General features: G+C 43.3%; 1 protein-coding gene across 3 annotated transcripts in view; it reads right to left on the reverse strand.

Annotated features, from left to right (window-relative positions):
- Nucleotides 1-3070: 3070 nt before the first annotated feature.
- Nucleotides 3071-22879, reverse strand: part of Pect (phosphoethanolamine cytidylyltransferase) — a 56964-nt gene continuing 37155 nt past the window's right edge. For 2 of the 3 annotated variants that reach the window (XM_037431254.2, XM_075869413.1), the window contains exons 6-16: nt 17248-17314; nt 17081-17128; nt 16016-16100; nt 13191-13241; nt 10886-10978; nt 9903-9948; nt 8892-8968; nt 6709-6786; nt 5529-5594; nt 4314-4379; nt 3071-3528 (exon numbers count right to left, since the gene is read on the reverse strand). In XM_037431254.2, coding sequence (XP_037287151.2) covers nt 3325-3528; nt 4314-4379; nt 5529-5594; nt 6709-6786; nt 8892-8968; nt 9903-9948; nt 10886-10978; nt 13191-13241; nt 16016-16100; nt 17081-17128; nt 17248-17314 — 881 coding nt within the window. In that variant the 3' untranslated portion in view covers nt 3071-3324. The remainder of the gene's footprint in view (nt 3529-4313; nt 4380-5528; nt 5595-6708; nt 6787-8891; nt 8969-9902; nt 9949-10885; nt 10979-13190; nt 13242-16015; nt 16101-17080; nt 17129-17247; nt 17315-22879) is intronic. The other variant, XM_037431255.2, reaches the window with a different exon arrangement.

Below are 22879 nucleotides of genomic sequence, written 5' to 3' on the forward strand. Positions count from 1 at the left end.
TTATTTCAATAACGGTTACGGTCTGCCTATGTATCTGTTCTGTACAGATTACCAACAAAGCAAGTTGATGTCCTAGAATGTTTTTTGTTACGTAAAATTAGTCCGTAACCACTGCTGGAACGACATGCAGGCAATTTAAAGTTTAAAAAATAACAGTGCGAGACCCTAAGCTCAGGTTTTCAGGCATTTAATGGTAACGCCACTGACGTTTCGTTTTCTATACAGCGGATCTCAGTAATTTAAATTTTTTAAAAGTATTATTTAAAGCTTGTTAGGCCTACTCAAAAGACATTTTCCACTCAGAAGGTCCATGTACATTGTCTGCTAACGCAATGAGCTGCTAGACTAATGTGAGAATGTTTACCTTGTCCCTTGTCTTCGGTAAAAAAACATTCTGAGTGCAGATACGCAAAAGAAACGTGCAAAGATGGGGTACGTGGCAGCGAGATGCATGTCAGTGCTCAGGAGATTGTGCTTTCAAGATGGCAAGCATTTGTAATTCTCCCGATGAAGAAGCTGCCCGATTTCAGCATCAGCGAGCACACACACAAGAATGGCCATGTTATCACTGAGCCAACCACGATTTTCACACAAGAGAGGCCGAAGCTAAGCACCCACGAAAGGAAGAATTGAAAACTATAAAAGTACGATGTAGCCTGCTGGATTTTCTTGCTAGAAAAAAAATGTGTGTGTCAAGAATTAATACCCTTCAGCTTTGTAATATGAATCAAGAAGCTAATCAAGAAGTATTTTGTTAATCAGTGATTTCTCTGTATAACAAGCTACGGCAAAATATTTTTGCCTTGAAGAAGAGTATGTACACGAAGATGACAAGTGTCTGATAGTCATATCATCATTATAAGAAAATCTGCATTAAAAAAAAAGAAGCATCATGTAAATCTCTGAGAATGTTTATATACATAATAATGAATGATGCATTGACAGCTTATAATTGTATCAAAACTGCCTTAGCTGCTCCAAGAGTACAATGACACACATTTTTGTACAACAGAAGCCTAAATTTTATTAATGGCACCTGTGTAGGCTCAAAACATCACGACAGTGCAGATAATGAAACCTTTTTAAAAGAGCCTTTGCAAAATGGCTGCACGATTCGACCAGACAGGTCACTTCATGCACTAACAATGTTAAAAGGTGATGCGCACGAATAAATATATAACAAATACAGAACCCCAAAATAAAAAAAGTAATAAAAAGCGAATGCATGAGCACAAAAAGTTTTCTAGGTCACCTCTCACGCTCACCTTCATGCACAAGACGCACCTATATAAATAAGGCAATCTTCTCATCACACGAACAACCACTGTAAAACACACTGCAAGTTGTCTCTCCATTGACTAGCGACGCTAATGTGTCTGAACAGCTCAGCGCACTGAAATATAACTGCTAAACATACTCTGCGTGACTGTCTTTGGCAGATAGCTGGTGAGATATTAAAACAGCAACTACAGGCCTGGACGTTGCTAGAATGGAAAAAGACAGCAAAGCAGCTGTTCAGGTTCCGTGAAGAAATTCAAGTTATCTTGCTCTAGTCAGCAGTTGGAAAGAGCAAAGAAACAAAAGAAAAGCGCAACGTACAAGTTAAATGCAACTAGCATGTTTCTGTGCCCTGTAGTATTTTTAGCACATGTTGTAGAACACCTTGATGGCACAGCCAATAATTGTTGCGTAAGAACAATCGGGCCACGCAATAGTTTCAAAAGCCCAGACTTCCGGATAAATCGGCTCGCACTTGCAGGTTGCTGCCGTAAGTACAGAACACGTTCATACCTGATGAATTGTAACGTAATAGACGGTAAAAAACTTTAGCACAAGGGTTCAGAGGTCTACTTTTGAGGCCTGCACTGAATACTTGTTAAATGTGCATAACAGCAGTGCACGTAACAAAATCTCATGTGTATAACCTCTACGTCAAATCGTTCCCACCACAGAAAACGCATTGTGTGGCACCAAGAGATGACATCTGATATAACAAAGTAAACGAGTTCTCATTAAAAAAAGCAGCATGAGGTGACGGCATTCGTCAAACAGATGCAACGCTCAGCACAACGAAGCAAGAGGTGCTGGTGAAATACCTTCAGTGTCAAGTTCTGTCGAAACAAAGCTGATGTATGGGTCTGTGTCGAAGGGAGCGCGGAAAATTGTCATGTTTTGCGAGTGGATAATTCCAGAAGTCTTGCTCGGGGTTGTATACACACTTTCTTGGATGGCACACTCTATGTACAAAAAGGGAAACAAAAGAAATAAGGTGCAGGTACAGGTGTGACGTGTGTACAGTGCAACTGCCGCTCGAAGCCGCAGGACAAGACTAGGCTAGTTTTTCCTCGAGCGGTAGAACCTGCTTGTCTATGCTTTTTGAAGGTAATATATGTGACAGCGCGCTCACGGATAATATGCATAACAGCGATGGCTTGCACAAGCAAGTACGTGACACAGCTTCCCTTGCGAGACACCTGTGACCGAGAATGGGGAGAGGGGAGTGACATGCAAGTCGAGGCAATGATGGTTATGTCAAGCTTTGCACGCAAGAGAAGTGGAAGTTGAGGCTATCTACAGCAGTGCCACAGTGACAAAGTTAAAGTTGCGATGCAGTGCTTAATGCTGTAGGGTGCATGCATGCATATAAAAGTGAGAAGAAGTGGCTTCTGCAAGCTGACCGGTGCTGATTGTGACCTTTTATGACCAAACCAGAACCTGTGGTCTCTTAGAAAAATCATACTTATGCTTGACACAATTTAAAGAGAAATTCATTCAGTTAGTCATTGCACATAGCTCTCTTAAAAGGAGAAAGCAAGCAAAAGTGAGTACTCTTCAGAGAAACGTGTTGATTGGGTTTCCCTATTTCCGAAATGGACAATAATATGGCCACAATACTTCTTTGCATTACATAGCGAGTCCCGATCAATGACAAAATTAAACAATATATGTGCGTAGCACACAATGACTAAATGTCTTTTGCCTCCCATGCAACTTTTAAGCCATGGTGGGAACTGGGGGAAGTGCAGGTCCCGCGGCTGTAGTTCAACGAGCGCCCGACGTCCTCCCCATGCACAGTGCAAGGTCTGATGGAGCTGTCTGCAGCTATCAGATGAAAAAGAACACGCTCTCGGTACAATGCGCCTTTGAATGATGGCTGCACTCGCTAGACGGATTCGAAACGTGGTCCTTATTAACAGTTGCACCCGTTTCTTGGCACACGATTGCACCAACGCTGCAACATGAAGCCTGGCAAATGTTTGGTTGCTCTCTTCCATGCCGGCTTTCATCTCTGGGAACCCGTTCGTCTGCGACCCTTTCAGGCCCTCACTCTCCAACGTTGTTGTTCCCCACGTAGTTGTTTTGCTGGCTCACGAGCCAAGCATCATACACTGCCATCTCCTTGCGTTCCTTCTCATAGTTGCGCATCTCGTACTGCAACCGGTTGCGTATGATGCGCTGCACCAGGTCATGCGTGGTGAGCTTGTTCTTGCTGTCCAGTATCTTGAACTTGCCAATGCGTTTGGGCTCCTGTTCACCAATAGAGACAAGCATGTGATCTTTTCAGAAAGAGCCCTATGCCAATGAGGGCTTCTATGTAATGATTCGATTTTTTATCCACTAGTTTTCCTCATCATTGGCTTTTCAAGGAACCCTACTCTATTGCCGAGGCCAGCTACCCAGTGAAACAGATTGCATTCAGTGGAACCGAACGGAAAAAACCGTAAAATAACAGAGCTCTCGCACTAGCATACACCAGATGTGGATAATGTACAAAGTAAATATGTCACAAAACAAACACACTTTTCACTTACATACTCTAAGAAGTCCAAGCTAGTCTAAAAAATTATACATATGTAAACCCACTTCTATTTCCTTCCTACACTAGATAGTGGTTGTGCAGTAGTTTGACACAGCTCCTTATGCAAATGTAAACAATAACATGATTTGCTCTTAGTTACTTCCAATAGTTTTTTTTTTTGCCTGATAGTAGTTGCTTAGTTCTGCAAGTATCCCTACAAAAGGTTGCAATGTATAGTTATAAGTCCTTAAAATGGTATAGTTTAGTAAAAGGTTAAAAGTAGAGAAGGACGAAGAGGGAGGATAGAAAGCCAATCAAAAGGTTAAAAGGAAATAAGTGAAAGGTTTATTCATTAGAAATATCATAGTTGGCAATAACACAAAAGCAGCGAATCTTTGGGGAACTAACAGCTTCCTTCAGCATATAACTTCAAGGAATAAGGATAACCCTCGAAAACAAAATTCATGCTTCAATAAAGTACACGGATGATTCGAGCTGTGCTTACAGTACTCACCGCATAAGGGTCACTGCCATCCACGTCTTGCATGATTGGAGTCTTCCCATGGCACACCACATGGACCTAAACAAGAATGTGCACTCGGCATCTTAAAAGCAAGCTTGATGTCAAGTGTCGCGGAGTTACGAAAAAGAATGGTGGACCTCACCAGTGACGTCATGAAATCGATTAGTATGACCATTAAATTCGACCATATCCCACTAAAGGGAATCATGTGTAGATGGGAAGCAGCGAGTGCTGACCCTTACAGTGGCGGCGATGTTGACACTGGCGCTAATGATGCAAAAGTTAAGTGAAGACGCCTTTGAGTGAATTCCGAATGCACAATCCAGCACTTACATACATGGGGTTACCAGTGAACGGTCGTGCAGAGCGAGCAGTCGGTTTTTTACTAGCAGACGGCCTTGCGAGGCAAGAGAGGGGGAGGGGCAGTTTTGCGGGTGTCACATATGACAGGTGGCGACAGGCTAGGGAGAGAGCGAGATAAATGCGCGCGCACTGCGAGAGAAGGCATGACCTACTTGGCACCGCCCCAACACCTGCAACCAGGCGCGGTGCGGACGAGAGAGCAGCATTACACAGGGTCGTCAAAGAGCTACTTGGCATTTAAAATGCTAATTGTAAAAAGCAGCATGCAGTATACTTCAGTCTGCAGTCATTTGGAGCACACCAGTTGCAGCATTGAATTCATATTTTTTTTTTTCAGCTCGGTTTTTACCAACAGTATTTTCACTACAGCTTTTGCTGATATGGATTATAAGTATAGGCTGTTAAGCATTCAGGTCAATGTAACTTGCTTGTAAATTATGGTTGCTTAAAATTTGCAGAGAAATAAAACAAATGTCAAGCTGTAACCAGAAGAAAAAAAAGTCCCAGAAATTTTAGCTAATAGGTACTGAAGGAGACGTACACACTGAGCAGGTGAACACACACACACACCAAGTCCATTTATTATGACAAAGGAAGTTGGTCTTCTTGTATCAATGATTAAAAGGCCACAACATTTTATACAAATATTTAGTATCTGCTTGTCACAATCACAAGGCAAATACCTTTTCTGAAGAATAAGCAACAGCTAAAATTAAAAAGATGAAATTGTTTATGAAGGTGCCCGTGTTGTCTTAAAAAAAGAGAACAATTTTTTTTCCGGAATTTATATATACAATACAACTCGCTACTTGACCTGTCCGAAAATTGAGCAAAGCAACTTACGCGGAAATGCTCCATGAGGTCTTTTGTGACCGAGTAGGGTGCTCCGATGACAACTTCATTGACATACTGGAAAAAAAAAAGTACACACTGACCGCATCAACAAAAATCTATTGTGTCTTTGACATTCTTTTTTCATTTATTCAGGGACACCTGCAAAAAGACAGTGCCCAACTGCATGCTTTTGTAGCTACCACAACCAGACAACCGCAGACTTCTATGCAGGAAAATAGGTGCGTGCTATATATGTACAACTCGAGTGAAGATTATGTACTCAAACCTTCGTAAGAAAAAGATTTGAGGTCTTTCGCCGGGTTTTGTGGCACCTTGATGTATGGAGTAGTGAGCTATGGCCTGACTAGACTTCTAGGCAGTACTTTTTGCTGAACATGGATGAAATGACTGACAAGCTGGCAGCCTATATCGTGCTTTATAAGCATCAAGCTGTTCGAAGTGATTAAATGGCAAAGAGAATAAGTAGGAATTTGATCAAGCTAGATGCAAGCAAGTTGTCTCTACAGCTTGTACCATCTCAAAAATTACCACGATTGTAAGGTCACCAAATTTCATTTCAGTCACACTCATCAGAGAGTTATGTAACCTCAGCAAGTCCTATTTACAGGAAAGCTCGGAAACAATAAACTACTTTGTTAAACGAACAAAGAAAATGAAAGACTTGAAAAAATCTTGACCCTAACCTCAAGTGGTGAGTAAAAAATGTGCCCCGCCTTTTTTTCTTGCATCCACAAAATAAACTGCTCTCGAGATGCAAAATGTTATAAATAAAAAACATCACACAATGGTTTTCCTCTTCTGACCATGCATGTGTTTAAAGGTAAAATGAGTCGCATACCAAACTTTTCCCTTGTATTCTGTGCCTGCCATAATTCAATAAACGTTTATGCGACCACATTATGCGCCTTTGTTGATGCCAGCTACAAATGTACCATCAGAAGTCTCAATATTGAAACGTTCAATCTGCTTTTATGCTTTTTCTATTGTTTGCTATAACCACTCCCCCTCCCCCCCCCCCTTGATGCCTGTAGCACTAAGGGTTTTCATAAACAAACAGCATTTGCTGCCTCTGGCACCGAGTGTTGCTGGGACACTTAGCTCGATGCTCTATAGTCCAAACTGATTGTCAAACTAACAGAGATGTAAAGGTGTTCACATTCACACCCACCTTGCAGGCTAAGACGCTCAGCACGCGCTCGTGGAGGTTCATGATGGGGTAGTTGTAACCTTTGTACCTGTTCACCACCTGCACAACAAGAGAAGTTTGCACATTATGCACTTATAAAAAAAAACTGGATTATCGAACAGTTGCACCAGCATATCGAGGTTATGCTAGTTGGCAGTTTATATCCAAACTAAAAACAGAGCAAATGCAAGAACACAGAGAAGGCGAGAAATCACCATATGGAGAATGCTGTTGGAGCCAATGCTGATGAGCAGAAGTGGGTGACAAGGTCAAGTTTTACTCCCAAAGAGTTGGCTCAGCAACATGCACTGATAAACGATTTTATATCACATTAAACCTCCATCTTCTCCTGAACTTTTGTCTCGTTTAGAAAGGAGAGAAGAGGCAGAAAGAGAGAGAGAAATAAAGACGGTCCACGAGTGGTTTTCGCGTGGCACTTCTGCATACTCAATCTTCCTGCTGCTTCGAAATAGAACAGATGAGCATGTTGACATGCTAAACTACTTTCAGATACTCATGTAGGCAGCCTGCAAAAGGGGGCAGCTCTTATTATCCACACATTGCTTCGTTCTGAACATGTGCTTTTCCACTGGAATAAAGTATGAGCTAACTAGTATCTCGCTGTAAGAAATTGATGTGCATGCTGTGAAAGCAGTCACTTTGGACTAGATGGCAGGACATACAAGCACTACTATATATTGCCCAGTCCAAAGGCCAACTTAAAAGAACACTAAAGGCAAATATTATGTTGATTGCTGAAACAGCTGTTCAGAAACCTTGTACTGCTACTTTTGTGCCAAGGAAGTGCTCATTTTGAAATCGAATCACGTTAGAGTGATGAAAATCGTGTTAGCACACTTCAGATTACCTGCCTCAAGTAGAAACTTTCACGCCATTGATGCCATGCACGACGTTGCTTGGCTTTACTACGCGGCCCCCGACACTAGTAGCAGCAGAGCGAGAGTAGCAGGAGCTACCACAGCAGCAACAACAGCCATTGAACATTTTCCTGCCATGGCCTCCGAGATAGCAGGTGTGCTTGGTTCAACTGGGCCCCGCTAAATGGCACAACGTACCTGTCCAGTTTAACCAGGCGAAAATTAAACCTTTGAACAACTCACGTCATTCCCCATAGGAATGTCCGGTGGTTCTTTTTTCATTGAATCAAACAGAAACAAACAAGCAGCATTTCATTATGTTTCGTAATGCACGGAAGGCTCTTTACTTAGTGCAGCCAGTTCGATTACTAGTGATTAATTGTAAGTGGTAACTCTGACATCATCGGGATCATTTTGCAAATGTTCTACTCGCGGGGCATGCGTTCTCGTGCTTTCACCCTAATTTCTCGGTAAGTAGGGCATTGCTGGTTATAATATTGGCATCTTAGACGTCATATACTGAGCTTTCACACTGACATAAGTTGCTCTTAGACATTAGTGTACCTTTAAGACTAAATTGCTTGGTTAAGGCTAAATTGGTTGGTAAACAAGAAGCACTGTTAAAGTAAATCTTGTCAAACCTGCAGGAATGATGAATTATTCATACGTCATGTAACCAGTCATTCGACACAAGTTGAATAGACAATTGGTGCACCTGGTGATTATTGAAAATGACAAGTCCCAGCACACTGCTTCCCAAGATTTTTGATCACACTGCAGGTGATTGAAGGAACTATCTAATATTGAAGGTCATGGAAGAGACCTGCACTACATTTCTGAAAGCTCAGTACCATAAATTTACACATTTTAGCAAGCCGTAATGCAACCATATTGAAAAAGAAGCTTTGCTATCAAAAACACCAGTGCTTGCTTGGCTTTCCCAATGCATCCAGTCACACAACAATGAAAAAATTATACTTCAAGGCTGCTCGACATTCAGAGTATGTAAAACAAGGCTTTTCATCCAGTCAAAAGCTTTATTGCCATTGAAGGTGCTGTGCCTGTGCAACTTTGGTGACTGAAATGATCGGCATCAAACAACAAGGTTTCAATACAAGTGAAAAGCTAAAGGCCCATGTACTAAGATTTTAGTGCAGGTTAAAGAAACCTAGGTGGTCGAAATTATCCAGAACTCTCTGCTCAGCATCTTTCCTCCCCTGAGTTGCTTGGGAACATTCAAACCCGTGAGCTAATCAACCAGCACATACATGACAAAACAACACTTACAGGGTCTGTGTGGAGCCCAACGATAAGGTAGTCACCTTCCGCTTTGGCTTTTTCCAAGAAGTCCAAATAGCCCACATCTTGAGTCAAGCCAGGTATGTGTCAAGGCTGCCAACAAACTCTGAAACGCTTTGTAGCGGACAGCTTTACAATAGCGTTTGCAACCACACATTGTGTATACTTAAAGAAATAACTATTGCGCACACTCTAGTGTTAGTATTTGGTTTTCGTGGCTCATGTACACTATAGTTATATGGCGAATATAATTTTTAAATTCGCAATAAAACAGCGCCACTTAATATGCCATTCATGGCGCTTGCCTTATCACACATTCTCATGACTGGTACACTTTTGTACACACTGGCTATCATTCATTATCAGTAACCATTGAACCATTGAAACAAACTATTGCATGGCTAAATGCATCTACAGCATTAGAAAATGAGTGAACAGAGTGTACAACTTAAAAGTATTATGTTATCCTGACATCTGGAGGCCTAACAAGCAGTATGTGAAAAAGAATTATAGGATCCTTGCTAAGTTATTGTTTTGGCTTAGATATATCTCGCACGAGTCAGATATCTTGCAAGAGGCACTATATTTTGTTAACTATATGTGCTTACATGTGAATATCGCACGTGTTCAACTGAAACATCTGAGAGAACGCGTACTGCAATGCAGCGCAAAGGTGGTTGAGCGTAACATATGCGAGCTGACCAACGTTGTTCGAAGGTTTCCTTACGGTAAAAGGCCAACTTATGCACGAGAAACACACGGTGAATAAAATTTTTACAAATAGCCCTAACCAGAAAAACTGCGCAGCTAAAAGCATTAAACTGTGTACAGCGTAAACACTCGTAACAGCCTAAACACTCGTACAGCCTAAACAAGGCGTAATGACAATATATGTACATCAACATGGCGTCAACACGGTGGTATCATGACAACTACAACACATTTCACACTGCAACCTTTGATAAAAGCAAGTGCTGATGATAAACACTGAAAGGATACGAAAAAGGTCGAACGCTCCTGCCACGTAAACAATGCGGTCTGTACTCTGGAAAAAAATAGTAAGCACATTAAAATTTTCAGCCAGAGGCACACATTCATTGCCTTCAATTATCCTAGCTTACTGCACAGCAAGAAGCACAGAAAGATTTGATGAAAAATACTGAATTGTTCAAAAGTTATCAGTTTTTGAGTCGAAAAAAAAAAAATCTGACTGAAAACTACTAGTGTCACCCATTGGCAGATTCAGAGCATTTGCAGTAACGCTTTTCCTGCTCCATGCAAACAGTATGCTCCATTGGCAGATCCGGAGCAGCTCCGTCGAGCGGTCCACTCCACGGAGCAACGTTTTCTACTCCGTGAAAAGTGGCGGATTCAACCTGAAGTTGCAAGCTCCTCGTATCCTGGAAAACGGTGCCAACTGCGGGCACACCAATGGATGCCGGTTGTGCTTCGCATCGGACTATGTAGTGCTCGCATTTCGCTAGCGCAACGTTGCTTTGCCCACTCATTTAAGAACAGAGAACCACGTGTCACATTCCATTCTGACCACACGATTTGCTCCAGCGAGAGCGCGTGTGTTCTATCGGTAGATTCTCTTGAATTGCCCTCCACCAGAGTGAAGTGCTCCTGTGTCGAGTTCATCGGCCATGCCAAATTCAAGCAATAGAGTTCATGATAGGTTTTCAGAAAAACAAAAATTAAACTTTTCAGACGTGTCATTGTCAATTCACGGGTAGTTGTAGAAAAAAACATGATTTTTTAACACAACCAAACGAAGACATCCTTTTTTCTGCACCATGATTCCGAATGTCAGCACATTTTTAGAATGCCAAACACAAAAACTAACATTTCTATTTTAAAATAATGCTATTTTAAAGGGTGGCCACATACCTGAAATGAAATCTGTGTAAAACTAATGACATTTACAGGTGTCTCAAACATTTTTAACAGCTCGAAATCTCTAGGCATGCTTTTTTTTGTACCTTAGGCTCCTTTCCCTCAGCAAACTGTATGATCTTTTGTGTTGTTGGCAGAAACTGGGAGATTCCAGTCCATGGGCTGTGCGTCGTGGAGTCCTAGGAAGAGATTGAGAAAGAAAACACAAAACAGGACGCCGGTCGAGACACAGACGACATGGGCACAAGACACCCACACATGTACACCGACAAAGCACCCAAGCACCCAGCAATAATTCTTCTGCACTCTATTGCCTTGGTTAGCATAGCAGCGCCACAGCCATTTCCCTTAAGTTAGTCCTCAGCTAGACCATTTTTATTTTCTTTGCAAGAAGTTGACTGCCCAGGCAGAGTCACGACTAGAGACAGAATTTCAGGCAGTTGCCCGTCTTTGTTATTTGCTTCAAAGATTACACATGAGCATGAATTAAGTTTGTTAGACCTTTCTTTTAGAGCACTGTACCGACGAGCACAGCTACACCTAACCATGTGGCTGCGAGAGCCACTGAGTGACTTTTGATTGATGCTGGCTTTGTTGTCAACAATGGCTACATTGGTTACAGCCAGCAACCAATCACCAGCAGTGGGCAATATAGCAATTGCTGTTCACGGATCATTTTAAGGGAGTTATTCCGGCAAGAAATTTAGAGCACTGTTTCTTTTTCCCCCTGACCAAGCAAGACAGTTTATTATTAGTTTCACTGCTACAGACTGTACCGCATCATTAACCCCCTCATGAATAAGCTACTGCATGACCATACGTTTATACACCACAAGAGCTACACCCAATGAATACAAACTAAAGCTTATAGCAGTAGGGAAGGTGTTCAAGCACATAGGGTGGAGGATAAAGTGAAAATAAATGCCAATGAGTTCCCAAATCTACAGTTAGGCCTGCATAATGTTCGTCTCTCATCTTTCGGGCTTTTCAACTAAAGGTATATTATTCTTTTACAATAAAAAGAGGCCATCTATATTTAACTTAATGAAAATGTAGGTGAGGTGAGCTGATACAGATCCATCTTCATAGGAGGTGCAAAATGAAGCTATGCAGGGACGACAAGAAAGAAGGCACGACATTAGCACTTGTGTCATGCCTTCTTTCTTGCTCGTGCGTAGCTTAATTTTGTGCTGCCTACAAACATGTATCCATATGCAATGTGTGAAACATGCGGTGGTTTGCGAGCATTATACTGTATACCTTATGATGCTTAAAAGCAAGATTCATGAGACAACTTTAGGCTCCTAAAATCCACATTTTAAATATCCCAAAAGTCACCTTCTAGTCATGACAACCTAAAAAGAACATTAAGCATGTTATGAGGCTATCTTTGCTGCACTTGGAACAGCTACTAGCAAAAAGACTTGCACTTTTCTTTATTTTTCTCAGGCATGGTCCAACACCCTTATATGGTTTTCACTTCTGCACAAGTTTGTACAATTAACAGGACGCAGCAGTACTAGATCATGCCATACAGACGTGTCCGTCTTTAATGGGTGTTCCCAATGTTGAAAGCATCCTTAACTCCTGCGAGATGAAGTAGCTGTGACACTTTTTTGATAATTCCCAAAGGCAGATCTGATGACGTTGTATAAGAGTTCCTCATAAAGAGTTTTGCTGTGCTTACTAGGATGAACAGGAGACAAAATAAGTAGGCATGACAGTAGGATAAGAGAGCCGAGTGCTCACATTATAAACTTTTCACCCTGGCAAACTTTTGTTCACAATCACCTGTTTGCAGAAGGGGTAAATTTACACAACCTTGAAATTAGTTCAATGCATATCTTTTGCTATGTAGACTATGCTATCACAATAATGATCTTTTTTTTTCAGCACGCCAGAAAGCAGTGACATTGGTTCTATCAAAGTCTCAGGGTGAAAAGTTGAATTGCTAAAGATTAGGAGCTAAGCCTTGTAATACTCGGTCGCTCTGGACATCTCTTAAACTGTTTTCTTTGCAGTACACCACATCTGAGGCATCTTTCAACCATATAACAGCAATCATCCATGTCGCATGCTTTCCTTGTGTTATCACCACACGAATGCTACTTCCCGGTCAGAAACGCCACGAGGCCATCATCCTGACATAGCCCTCTTTGACAGGACAGTAACAAACGGATGGTTTCCGAGAAAAGAAATGCACGCAAATCAGTCGATCACTGCTGTGTGACAAAAAGACGCCCCAAACAGTTTTGTTAACCTCGGAGTGTAGGACGCTGCTGTCGTTTCCATAATGCAATCCACCTGTTTACCCACGAGATGCAGCGGCAAAAGCGCTAGCGGCAAAAGCGCTAGCGGCAAATCGCCCTCGCTCTCACAGCGTTGACTTACACCATTTCCATTGACGCAGGCTGTGGTTAGACCGTCATCAAAACCAGATAACTGCAGACGTGTGGGAAGAGGTAGGGAACAGGTAGTGGCGAAGGGAGGAGGGTGTTCACAAGGGTGCGACAGAGGAAAGTGCAGTTAGGAGAGGGGGCGAGGATGATGCAGGACACACACGAAGGGACATGAAGAAAAAAAAATAACAATGAAGAATACGGCAATATGACAACTAAGGCATAAGGGCATAATTAACAGTGGGGAAATGAAAGTTTGAAAGGGGTTTCGCACAGTCATTTGGGCGTCAAACAGAATTACGCTGTCACTGTGAAGTCGCGAACTATCCCACCGCCCTTCCCCCACCATAAAAAGGGCGAGAGGACGAATGACCACAACGTTGATAACCTCACTACACGCTTATACTTCATCCTGAAATTCACAAATGACAAAAGATAATTTTGCTAGCATGTCATATACTTATTACTAGGATTTATGCATTAAATTTCTGACTAATCGCACCCAGTTTGTAACAACTAATGGCTATAACTCACCTCTTTCTAAAGTAACATCCGGCGTACCCCAAGGTTCCGTATTAGGCCCTTTACTCTTTCTTATATATATTAATGATCTCCCAGACAGCATTAATTCTGCTATAAGGTTATTTGCAGATGATTGTGTAATTTACCGCGAAATAAACAATGAATATGATAACCAATTTCTACAGTCAGACCTTGACACTGTCTCAACCTGGTGCAATAAATGGCTTATGACTCTCAACTCTAACAAATCTAAATGCATGTCAATAACCCGGCGATCTATTTCTCCCCCCTGTACCTACAGAATTAACGCCGTTCCCCTCCAGCATGTCTCTTCATATAAGTACCTCGGCGTTTATATTACCAACAATCTATCTTGGCACACGCATGTTACCTACATCTGTAATAACGCTAACCGAACGCTAGGATACTTACGCTGCAACTTTTCTCGCGCTCCGCTGTCCCTCAAAATTCTATTATACCGATCACTAATTCGCCCAAAGCTTGAGTACGCGTCCGCTATATGGGATCCCGTGCAGCAAAATTTAATTAACGCGTTAGAATCTGTTCAGAACCGCTCAGTTCGGTTCATTTGTTCTAATTATTCCCGTACTGCTAGCATATCAGAAATGAAATCTAACCTTGACCTACCCAATTTAACTGTCCGGAGGAAACTGGCGCGACTGCATTTTTTTCATAAGATATTTTTTCACAATTCATCAATGAAGCGAGACCTCATTTCACGACCGTCATACCACTTATCGCGCATTGATCATCAGCATAAGGTTGCCATTCCGTTTTGCCGCGCCAAATCCTTTTCAGCAGCCTTCTTACCGAAAACAGCCACCGATTGGAACCACCTTCCCTCTTCCGTTGTATCAATAACAGACCCTTTGTTATTCAAGACTGCAATTTCTCAGCAATGCTTGTAACTATACGCAGTTTCCATTATCTATCTTTGTCTTGTATGTACTTGAATTCTTATACATTTTTAGTTGACTTATGTTGCCTTCCTGATTTGCGCATCTGATACTTGTTTCTTTATTTTGTCTTTTTTTCTTGTGTGTTATATATGTTGTACCCACCCTCTCTGTAATGCCCTACGGGCCCTGAGGGTATTCTAATAAATAAATAAATAAATGATAATATCAGTGAGAGCTAGCGCAGATTTATGCCATTACACTTTTTAAGCTGATTAAAGCAATGTCTGTCCTGAAAACCCAAGCTTCCTTTGTATGTTTTTATGCACACAATATTAAAATCATATAATAATGATAGCCTTTACAGCTTAATTGATTGAGGCACAACCATAAGACAAGAGGATGAAAAACCATATCCCAATAAGTTTGTGTACAAAACTGCAGATCTTACATAGTCAGCTTACTTAGAAACTACATGTAAAAGTTTCCCGACACTGAACTGTGTAAATTGTCACAGTGGAATATTAGCATTTTATCAAGTAGAGCGTAGTGCGTATCAAAACCGAACTTGTCTCGTGGCAATCGCCCTGGTTAATGTGAGAGCCTACGTTTCCTGATTAGCTCAGATTCTACAGTGTCGCATTACAAGAACGTGTTCAAAATCAGCCAGCTTTACCATAACACTGTCGACAAAATCGGCGCAGCAAATACAGTGGGGTTATCCTGGAAATTGAGCCACAATGTGCAAGACTTTATTGACAGAACGCCGACCACTTGGGTGCAACAGAACACAAAAGTTGAGTGAAAGGAAGCATACAGAGATTTTTTTTATCGAAGTAATTATGCTCTTGGTTAGTTGAAGTTTGTCTATTCAATATAGTTTTTCTATTGCGTTTGTCTCCTTCCTGCATAATTCAATAAGAAGCAGAGTATGAAAACAGTTCATCCGTCAAAGTAGTCCCAGATGCACTTTAAAACATATCGCGGTCATTGTGAACGGAACAAACAAAAAAGCTCTCACATTGAGATATTGCTTATACGGTATAAACGGACTTAAATAACTTTGCAACTTGACTCAATACAGTATTGTTCTGTTTGCAGGTGACCACTTTAGCAAGAAACAACCCCTTCCACCCAGAATGACATTAACGTTCTTCAAGCGTTGGGAAATGAATGCGCAAATCTTTAATGCTGCAAAATGAGTTTTCCGGGCACTACAAAAATTATCAGGGCTGAATTTTCAAAAAACCCACGTATCAGGTATCGAGAAAGGGACAACAATACCCGTGCCAACATCGCATGCACACGAAGGAGGTGATTTGTATCATAATGCTAATCAGAAATTGAGAAGAGGCAGGCAGATGCTGCGACGACAGACCTTGCTGATGTTGCCTGCATGTTCCTTGTCCACCCCGTACTCCTTCGCACCTCTGTGGTGATGCTGCTTGGTCATCAGCAGCATTCTACGCAAATACATACCAAACACTTAAAATCACGAAGAGGCTGCGTTTTAACTATTCTGTTTCAGTGCCCATTGTGTGCTGCTGCTTAATCCAGCAAACATTATCCACCAACAGCCCAGCAACACTAAACAGCCCTGCATTTTGCCTGTAATTAATTATGTGAAGATACCAATGTAGGGAGGCAATTGGTTGCCAGGGCCTCAAGTACGAATGTCTCGTGAGAGGGGGAGACACTTTCACCTAAAATTTAAGCGGGGCAGGGCATCACTTGCCTGGAAAATCAAGAATACATGCACGCATAAACTTGCTTCTAAACACACACACAAACACACCTACAATATGCCAATGGTGGCACATCTTAGCATTTTGAGAAATACCGACTTAATCCTAAAGCTAATGGCAATTAACACCTGACAATAAAACTCAGTACTCTCTCACACTTTGTGGAATTAAAGGAGGCAATCAATAACAACGCATCATGTGATCCCTTGATCAACTCACATGAACTATTAATAATTATCATATAGACCAAGACCTCCCAAGAAAAGTTCATAGCCAAATATAATGTAACTGCTATATCTACAAACCATAACTGTGAACTCATACACAGTCCACGCGCAATACCTCAGATGCCTCTTTAACGCAACAAGTGAGTAGGCACAATTACACAAAGGAAAAAGAGGGCTCCTCAAAGTAATGGCCTAGTACGCTAAAAACATTATTGGCTGTGTTAGAACAAAAGAAATGTCATGTACCAGCCATACTAACTTTAAGTTCGCCTGCTGGGTTACAAGTACTACAAGAAAAGTACGAACTAAATTAAGGTTACAACAAGCAACGACATAAGTAAAACACATGTTTTACCAGCCACATACACTCTTAAAGTTAGTGTGCAATAGCGCAGAGTGATAGATGCGCTTATTACATACGGTTTTCAAAAAAGCAACAAGGACGCCAAAATTCAAAGAAAGACGACTCACCGGCCAACGAGATCCGTGGTTGAAATTCCCGCTGTCCGTTTGCACTCTCTGCAGGGTCAGAAAATCCAACGTCGTCATGCAGATTATGCCCCACCAAAATGCCCTAGTACCATAAGACGGAAAGCAACGAAATATTTTGCTGGCAAATCAACACAAAGTTGACGTACTTGTAGCGGCCACTCTCTTTGACGTAGCGGTACGTGTCTTCTCCGGATGCATCTAACGTGATGTCATCTGCAACACATCATTCTCCGTTAACATCACAGAAGACGGCTGGTTACCAAAAACTGAAAAAAAAAATTTTTTTTGGTCGGGAAATAGTTAACATATGATGGCAATGTGAAACACCAAGGAAAACAAGACCGTGAATACATCTCTTGTCATTGGTCTGAACCTTGGATTAGGTACTTTTGTGACAACTTATTATCTCTTGCTTGACTTGTACAATATTGTAAAACCAAGACGGAATCATACCACAAGATTTGCCTAGTGCATCTCTCATAGCTTAAGGAAGGACACGGCAGTTCAATTTTTTTTTTAATTTTTTGATCAACTTTGATGTAGGTTACTGATATTATAATGCAATTATTTCTTAGAATGCATAGTTTTTGAAATGCAAAATATTTTATGTGTTTTGGGCAGCAAGTTTTTTCTAAACTGAAGGAGTTACAAAGTAAATCAGCATATCACTAAAGCAATTTGGAATCACAACTCTGTGCAGGCACGAAAAAATGAATGTTGTGTACCGATTAGACAAAAATTCATGGTATGTAGAGCATTTGCGCTTCAAATCCCAGTTTCAAATTGGTGCACTTACAGAATTTCAAAATACCATAACTTTTGTTCAAATACATTTAGAACATGCATTTTTGTTGCATTGCACACAGTTATGGTTCCAGATAATTGTGATATGTCGATTTACTTTGTTGCTCTCTCAGTTTAGAAGTCTTGTTCCCCAAAAGGCACATGCTATTTTTTGTATTGTAGAAACCACTTACTACACTGAAAAAATAATTGCAAATTGAAATGTTCTGTTCTGTTCTGTTTTAACTGTTTTGCTGTGAAATGAATATACATGAACACACCAAGTTTCATCAAGATCAATAAAGAAATGCAATTTCTTTTCATCATCCCCAGGATTCCGGCTCACGAGCAGGAGGCGTGCTTTCCCGCATGGTGAGGGCGGGGCACCGCGTCACTCTATGGGGCCGTAGAGCAAAACAATAATAACTCCTCACCCTTTTTGATTTTCTCATTGCTTTCACGTTTTCAAGTAGCAACTGCATGAACCTTTCTTCTGCTGGAGTTACAGTATCGTAGTTGCAATAGTGCGAGTTCCCTAGCCTATTAAAAGATAACGCACAGCGCCTATGGGCGCTCTCGGAAATGTCGGCTGTTTTACCGCATTTGAATCGCTGCCCTGGAGGACGTGCTTGAGGATATCCAATTGCTTTCTGGGATTTAGATACTGGCATATGTCTAGTTTATGATGGCATGGAAAGTGTTTGAATAGCATGGTAAAAAAAAGTTCCCTGGCCAGTTTTGTTCAGGGTGCGACAGCCGTCAAGCCCTCGTAGCTCCACCTAGCGTTGAGATGGTGTACTCTACGGTGCCACGTAAAAATAAAATAGGGTACGCGTAAAAAGAGAGGATTCTTATGGAAGGCACATTCATGACCCCGTGACACAATATTTAGGGTTCGTTGAGGTAAAGATCCATAGTATAGCACATCAATCGGGTATTTTTAAAAAAGACGAAGTGCGCGTTTCCAAACATTCAGTGTATGTACCACAAAGACGCCTGAATTTACAGCACATTCTCGAGTTTTGCAGGTTACATAGTAGTCACAGTTATCTACTTATTGGTTAGTTAGTGCTACTTAACTAACGCAACCCTGGCCAGGCTCTGAAATTGCGAGTAGTATTCACCGGGCACGATATTATGGACAGTGGTATCAACTCGTCGTCCACGCCGCTTAAATCCGGCATACCTCAGGGATCCGTCATCGGGTCTTTTTTCTTTCCGGTTTATATCAACAATTCCACCGTGATATTCCAGCAAATCTAAAGCTTTTTGCAGATGCCTGCGTGCTTTAAAGTAGTTAACGCTTACAGCGACCAGGTTCTTTTAAATAACTCTTTATCTAAGATTCAATATTGGTGCAGAAAATGACAGATGACCTTTAACGCGAGAAAAACTGTGGTGATAACCATAACCCACAAAAAAAATCCATTAAAATTCCAATACAACCTAGGCAATCAATTCTTGTCCTTTGCCTAGCAGTATACGCACCTTTGTTTTGTCATCACATCTGATTTAAGATGGAACGAACATGTGTCTTATACTGAGAAAAAGGCATTGAAAATAGTAGGCTACCTAAGATGGGCACTCGCTAAGGCATGCAGCGAACCTAAATGACCTCATGTGAAACGTACATAATACCAATACTAGAATATTCATCGGCTGTCTGGGACCCGCACACGCAAGCTAACACACATAAAATTGAATCAATACAGCGAAAAGCTGTAAAATTCATTTTCAATGCCCAAAAGTAAGTCATATCCGTGAGTTCTTCTGGAAAGTGCTAAACTGGAGACCCTGGAATGGAGACGTTATCACGAAATAAGGAAGCTGTTCTATCTCATATGTAATAATAAGCTGGCAATACAAAAAAAACTAATTATATCGAACCAATCTTGCGCCACGAAACGTGTGCCTCCAATCTTGAAAGAGTGACTGAGCCTCTATATACAAGTACGATTTTTTTCCCTGCACAAGCAGAGAGTGGAACAATTTACCACCAGAAATTCTTGAAAGAGTCGATCTCAACTAGTTTCTTCGTGCGTTAGCTCTTTCACATGGCTCATAAATACACCTTCATATATATTGCCACGTTCCATTTCCCAAGTTTTTGTTATCGTCCGAAAACACCGCACGATTCTCAGCGCAAACCGCGCCTGCAGTTTTCTAGAAGGTTCCGGACTGTAGTAGATCATTTCGATAAGATCACGCCCACTGTGCGAACGGTACAGATTGTTCTGGAAGCTACGCCACCGCCAGCGATAACGCTAGAACATTCGACGGCAAGAGTGTAAATGCCGACGCGCTTCGCCGCTTGTCAGTTGTTGATCGAAGGCCGACGCTCCGTTCGCCGCTATCAGTCCGAGACTGCTATCTGTGCGAGACTGCTGCTGTAATTGGACTTTCCGTTTACCGGGCACAGGTTCGCCCAAATAAACAGTTAAATCCCAACACGAAGTCTCCTGTCTTCGGCCACGTCGCGACCCCGTGACAGCTGGTGGAGGTGCTGCTTCGTTCATGTACCGCACGCCCCCGTCAAGCCGTGAACCCAGCCTACGTCGCGGAGAAGACACCGACGCCAACCAGGAGCAGCGAACAAGCCGCCGACAGCAAGGGCTACCACCGGAGTACGGGATTCTAGAAGACAAGGCGCGGAAGACCAAGGCCATGACTGCGACTGCAGCGACAATGACAACCGCCGCATCCCTGCCCACGATGGTCATGCATCAACCCAGGGAACCACCAATTTTCCATGGGTCATCGTTCGAAGACCCGGAGTCCTGGCTAGAAACATACGACCGTGTGGCCGCCCTCAACCACTGGGACAACGAAGAAAAGCTCCGGCGTGTGTACTTCTACCTGGAAGACACCGCAAGGACCTGGCTAGAGAATCGTGAGTCCATGCTCCGAACGTGGGATGTCTTCTGCGGCGCATTTCTGCAAACGTTCGCGAGCGTCGCTCGCAAAGAAAGGGCCGCTGCTCAACTAGAGACCCGGGTTCAGCTACCGAATAAGAAGGTTGGAATTTTCACAGAGGAGATGACCCGCCTATTTCGTCACGCTGACCCAGACATGCCTGAGGAGAAGAAAGTTCGTTTCCTCATGCGAGGGGTCAAACAGGAGCTCTTCGCGGGACTAATGAGGAATCCACCAAACACCGTCCAAGAATTTGTATCCGAGGCGACCACCATCGAAAAAACCCTTGACATGCGCACCAGACAGTATAATCGTCGCCTGACTCCAGAATGCGCTGCTGCTCAAACCAGTGACTCCGAAAACCTGCGTGAAACGATCCGAGCGATCGTGCGGGAAGAGCTGCGCAAACTGTTGCCTTCGGCGCAACCTCAAGTGGATTCGATTGCCGACATTGTGCGAGAAGAAGTTCGGCAATCACTTCGAATTCCCCATACACCGCTGCCCGAGCCAGAAACTATGAGCTACGCCGCTGCAGTGCGCCACAACGCTCCTCCCCGTCCACGCCAAAACGCCGCCCCGTCGCACTTCCGTCGCCAGACACCACCACCGCCACCACCCCCACCGACGACCTACCGTTCACCAGCGGGCCAGCGCAGTGCGCAGAGGAAAACCGACGCTTGGCGCACCCCTGACCACCGCCCACTGTGCTACCATTGCGGCGAGGCCGGGCACACTTACCGCCGTTGCCAGTACCGACAGATGGGACTGCGTGGCTTCGCCGTCGATGCACCACGTCCGCAGCCAGGAAAACGACCACGTGACATCGCCGACTACCTGACAGGAACTCGGTGGACACCACAAAGCCCTTCGCGTTCGCCGTCGCCCAGCCGCCGCACGTCACCGCACCACCGACAATACTCTGGCCCAACGCGGGGCCGGTCTCCTAGCCCGTATCCGGGAAACTAAGGGCAGCAACCGGTGGAGGTGCGGTTGCTGTGCGACGAACTACCGAACATCCTCCGACGACGACGACGCCGCGACGGAGCTTTCCGAACACAACGCCAACCAGGCAAAGCCCGGACGGCGAAAGCTCACTTACTGAAGGTGGCCTGACGACGCAACATGGAAGCAGCGGAACAAGCCGACGCAGCCGTGACCCGACGCCACGCCCTAACTGTAATGCGAGACGGTGAACTAGCGACCTCGACGTTCTTATCGACGGCCACAGTGTGACCGCTCTCGTCGATACTGGAGCCGACTATTCTGTCATCAGTGGGTCGTTCGCCGCGAAGTTAAAGAAAGTTAGGACAGCTTGGAAAGGCCCTGAAATACGCACAGCCGGAGGTCATCTCGTAACGCCTGCAGGAATCTGCACAGCGAGAGTCACCATTAACGGCCGTATTTATCCTACAGACTTCGTAGTCCTACAGCGTTGCTCGAGAGATGTCAACCTTGGCATGGACTTCTTATGCCTCCATGGTGCTGTCATCAACCTAAAAACAAAGTCGATAACGTTATCCACAGAAGAAGCACTACCGCCGCGCACGCCGTCAGGACACCATGCCTTGAATGTGCTGGAAGAACAAGTCACTATTCCGCCTCGCTCAAGCGTCATTATTTCAGTCGGCGCTCCTAAATCACCTGACTTGGAAGGCGTCGTTGAAGGCAGTCAGCATCTGTTGGTCACCCGAAATATTTGCGTCGCAAGAGGAATCGCAGAGCTGCGGGGAGGCAAAGCAACGGTTTTGCTCACGAATTTCAGCAATGAGTACAAACATGTGAACAAAGGAACAACGGTCGCATACATCGAAGAAATTGTCGAAGCCACCAGTGCTTTCGCCCTCGCCGATTCTGCGGAACCTGCTCAGAGGCACCAAGCCCCTCCCATATCTTTCGACGTCAATCCCAGACTTCCGAACGATAAGCAAGAACAGCTCAAGGCCCTGCTCCTGCAATACGAAGATTGCTTTTCGTCGTCATCGAAAATTCGGCAGACCCCAATCACGAAACATCGCATCATAACCGAAGAAAATGCCAGACCACTCCGTCAGAGTCCGTACAGGGTTTCGACGCGAGAACGTG

This window comes from Rhipicephalus microplus, chromosome 7 (genome assembly GCF_043290135.1).
Source record: "Rhipicephalus microplus isolate Deutch F79 chromosome 7, USDA_Rmic, whole genome shotgun sequence".
In the NCBI taxonomy this organism is placed as follows: Eukaryota; Metazoa; Arthropoda; class Arachnida; order Ixodida; family Ixodidae; genus Rhipicephalus; species Rhipicephalus microplus.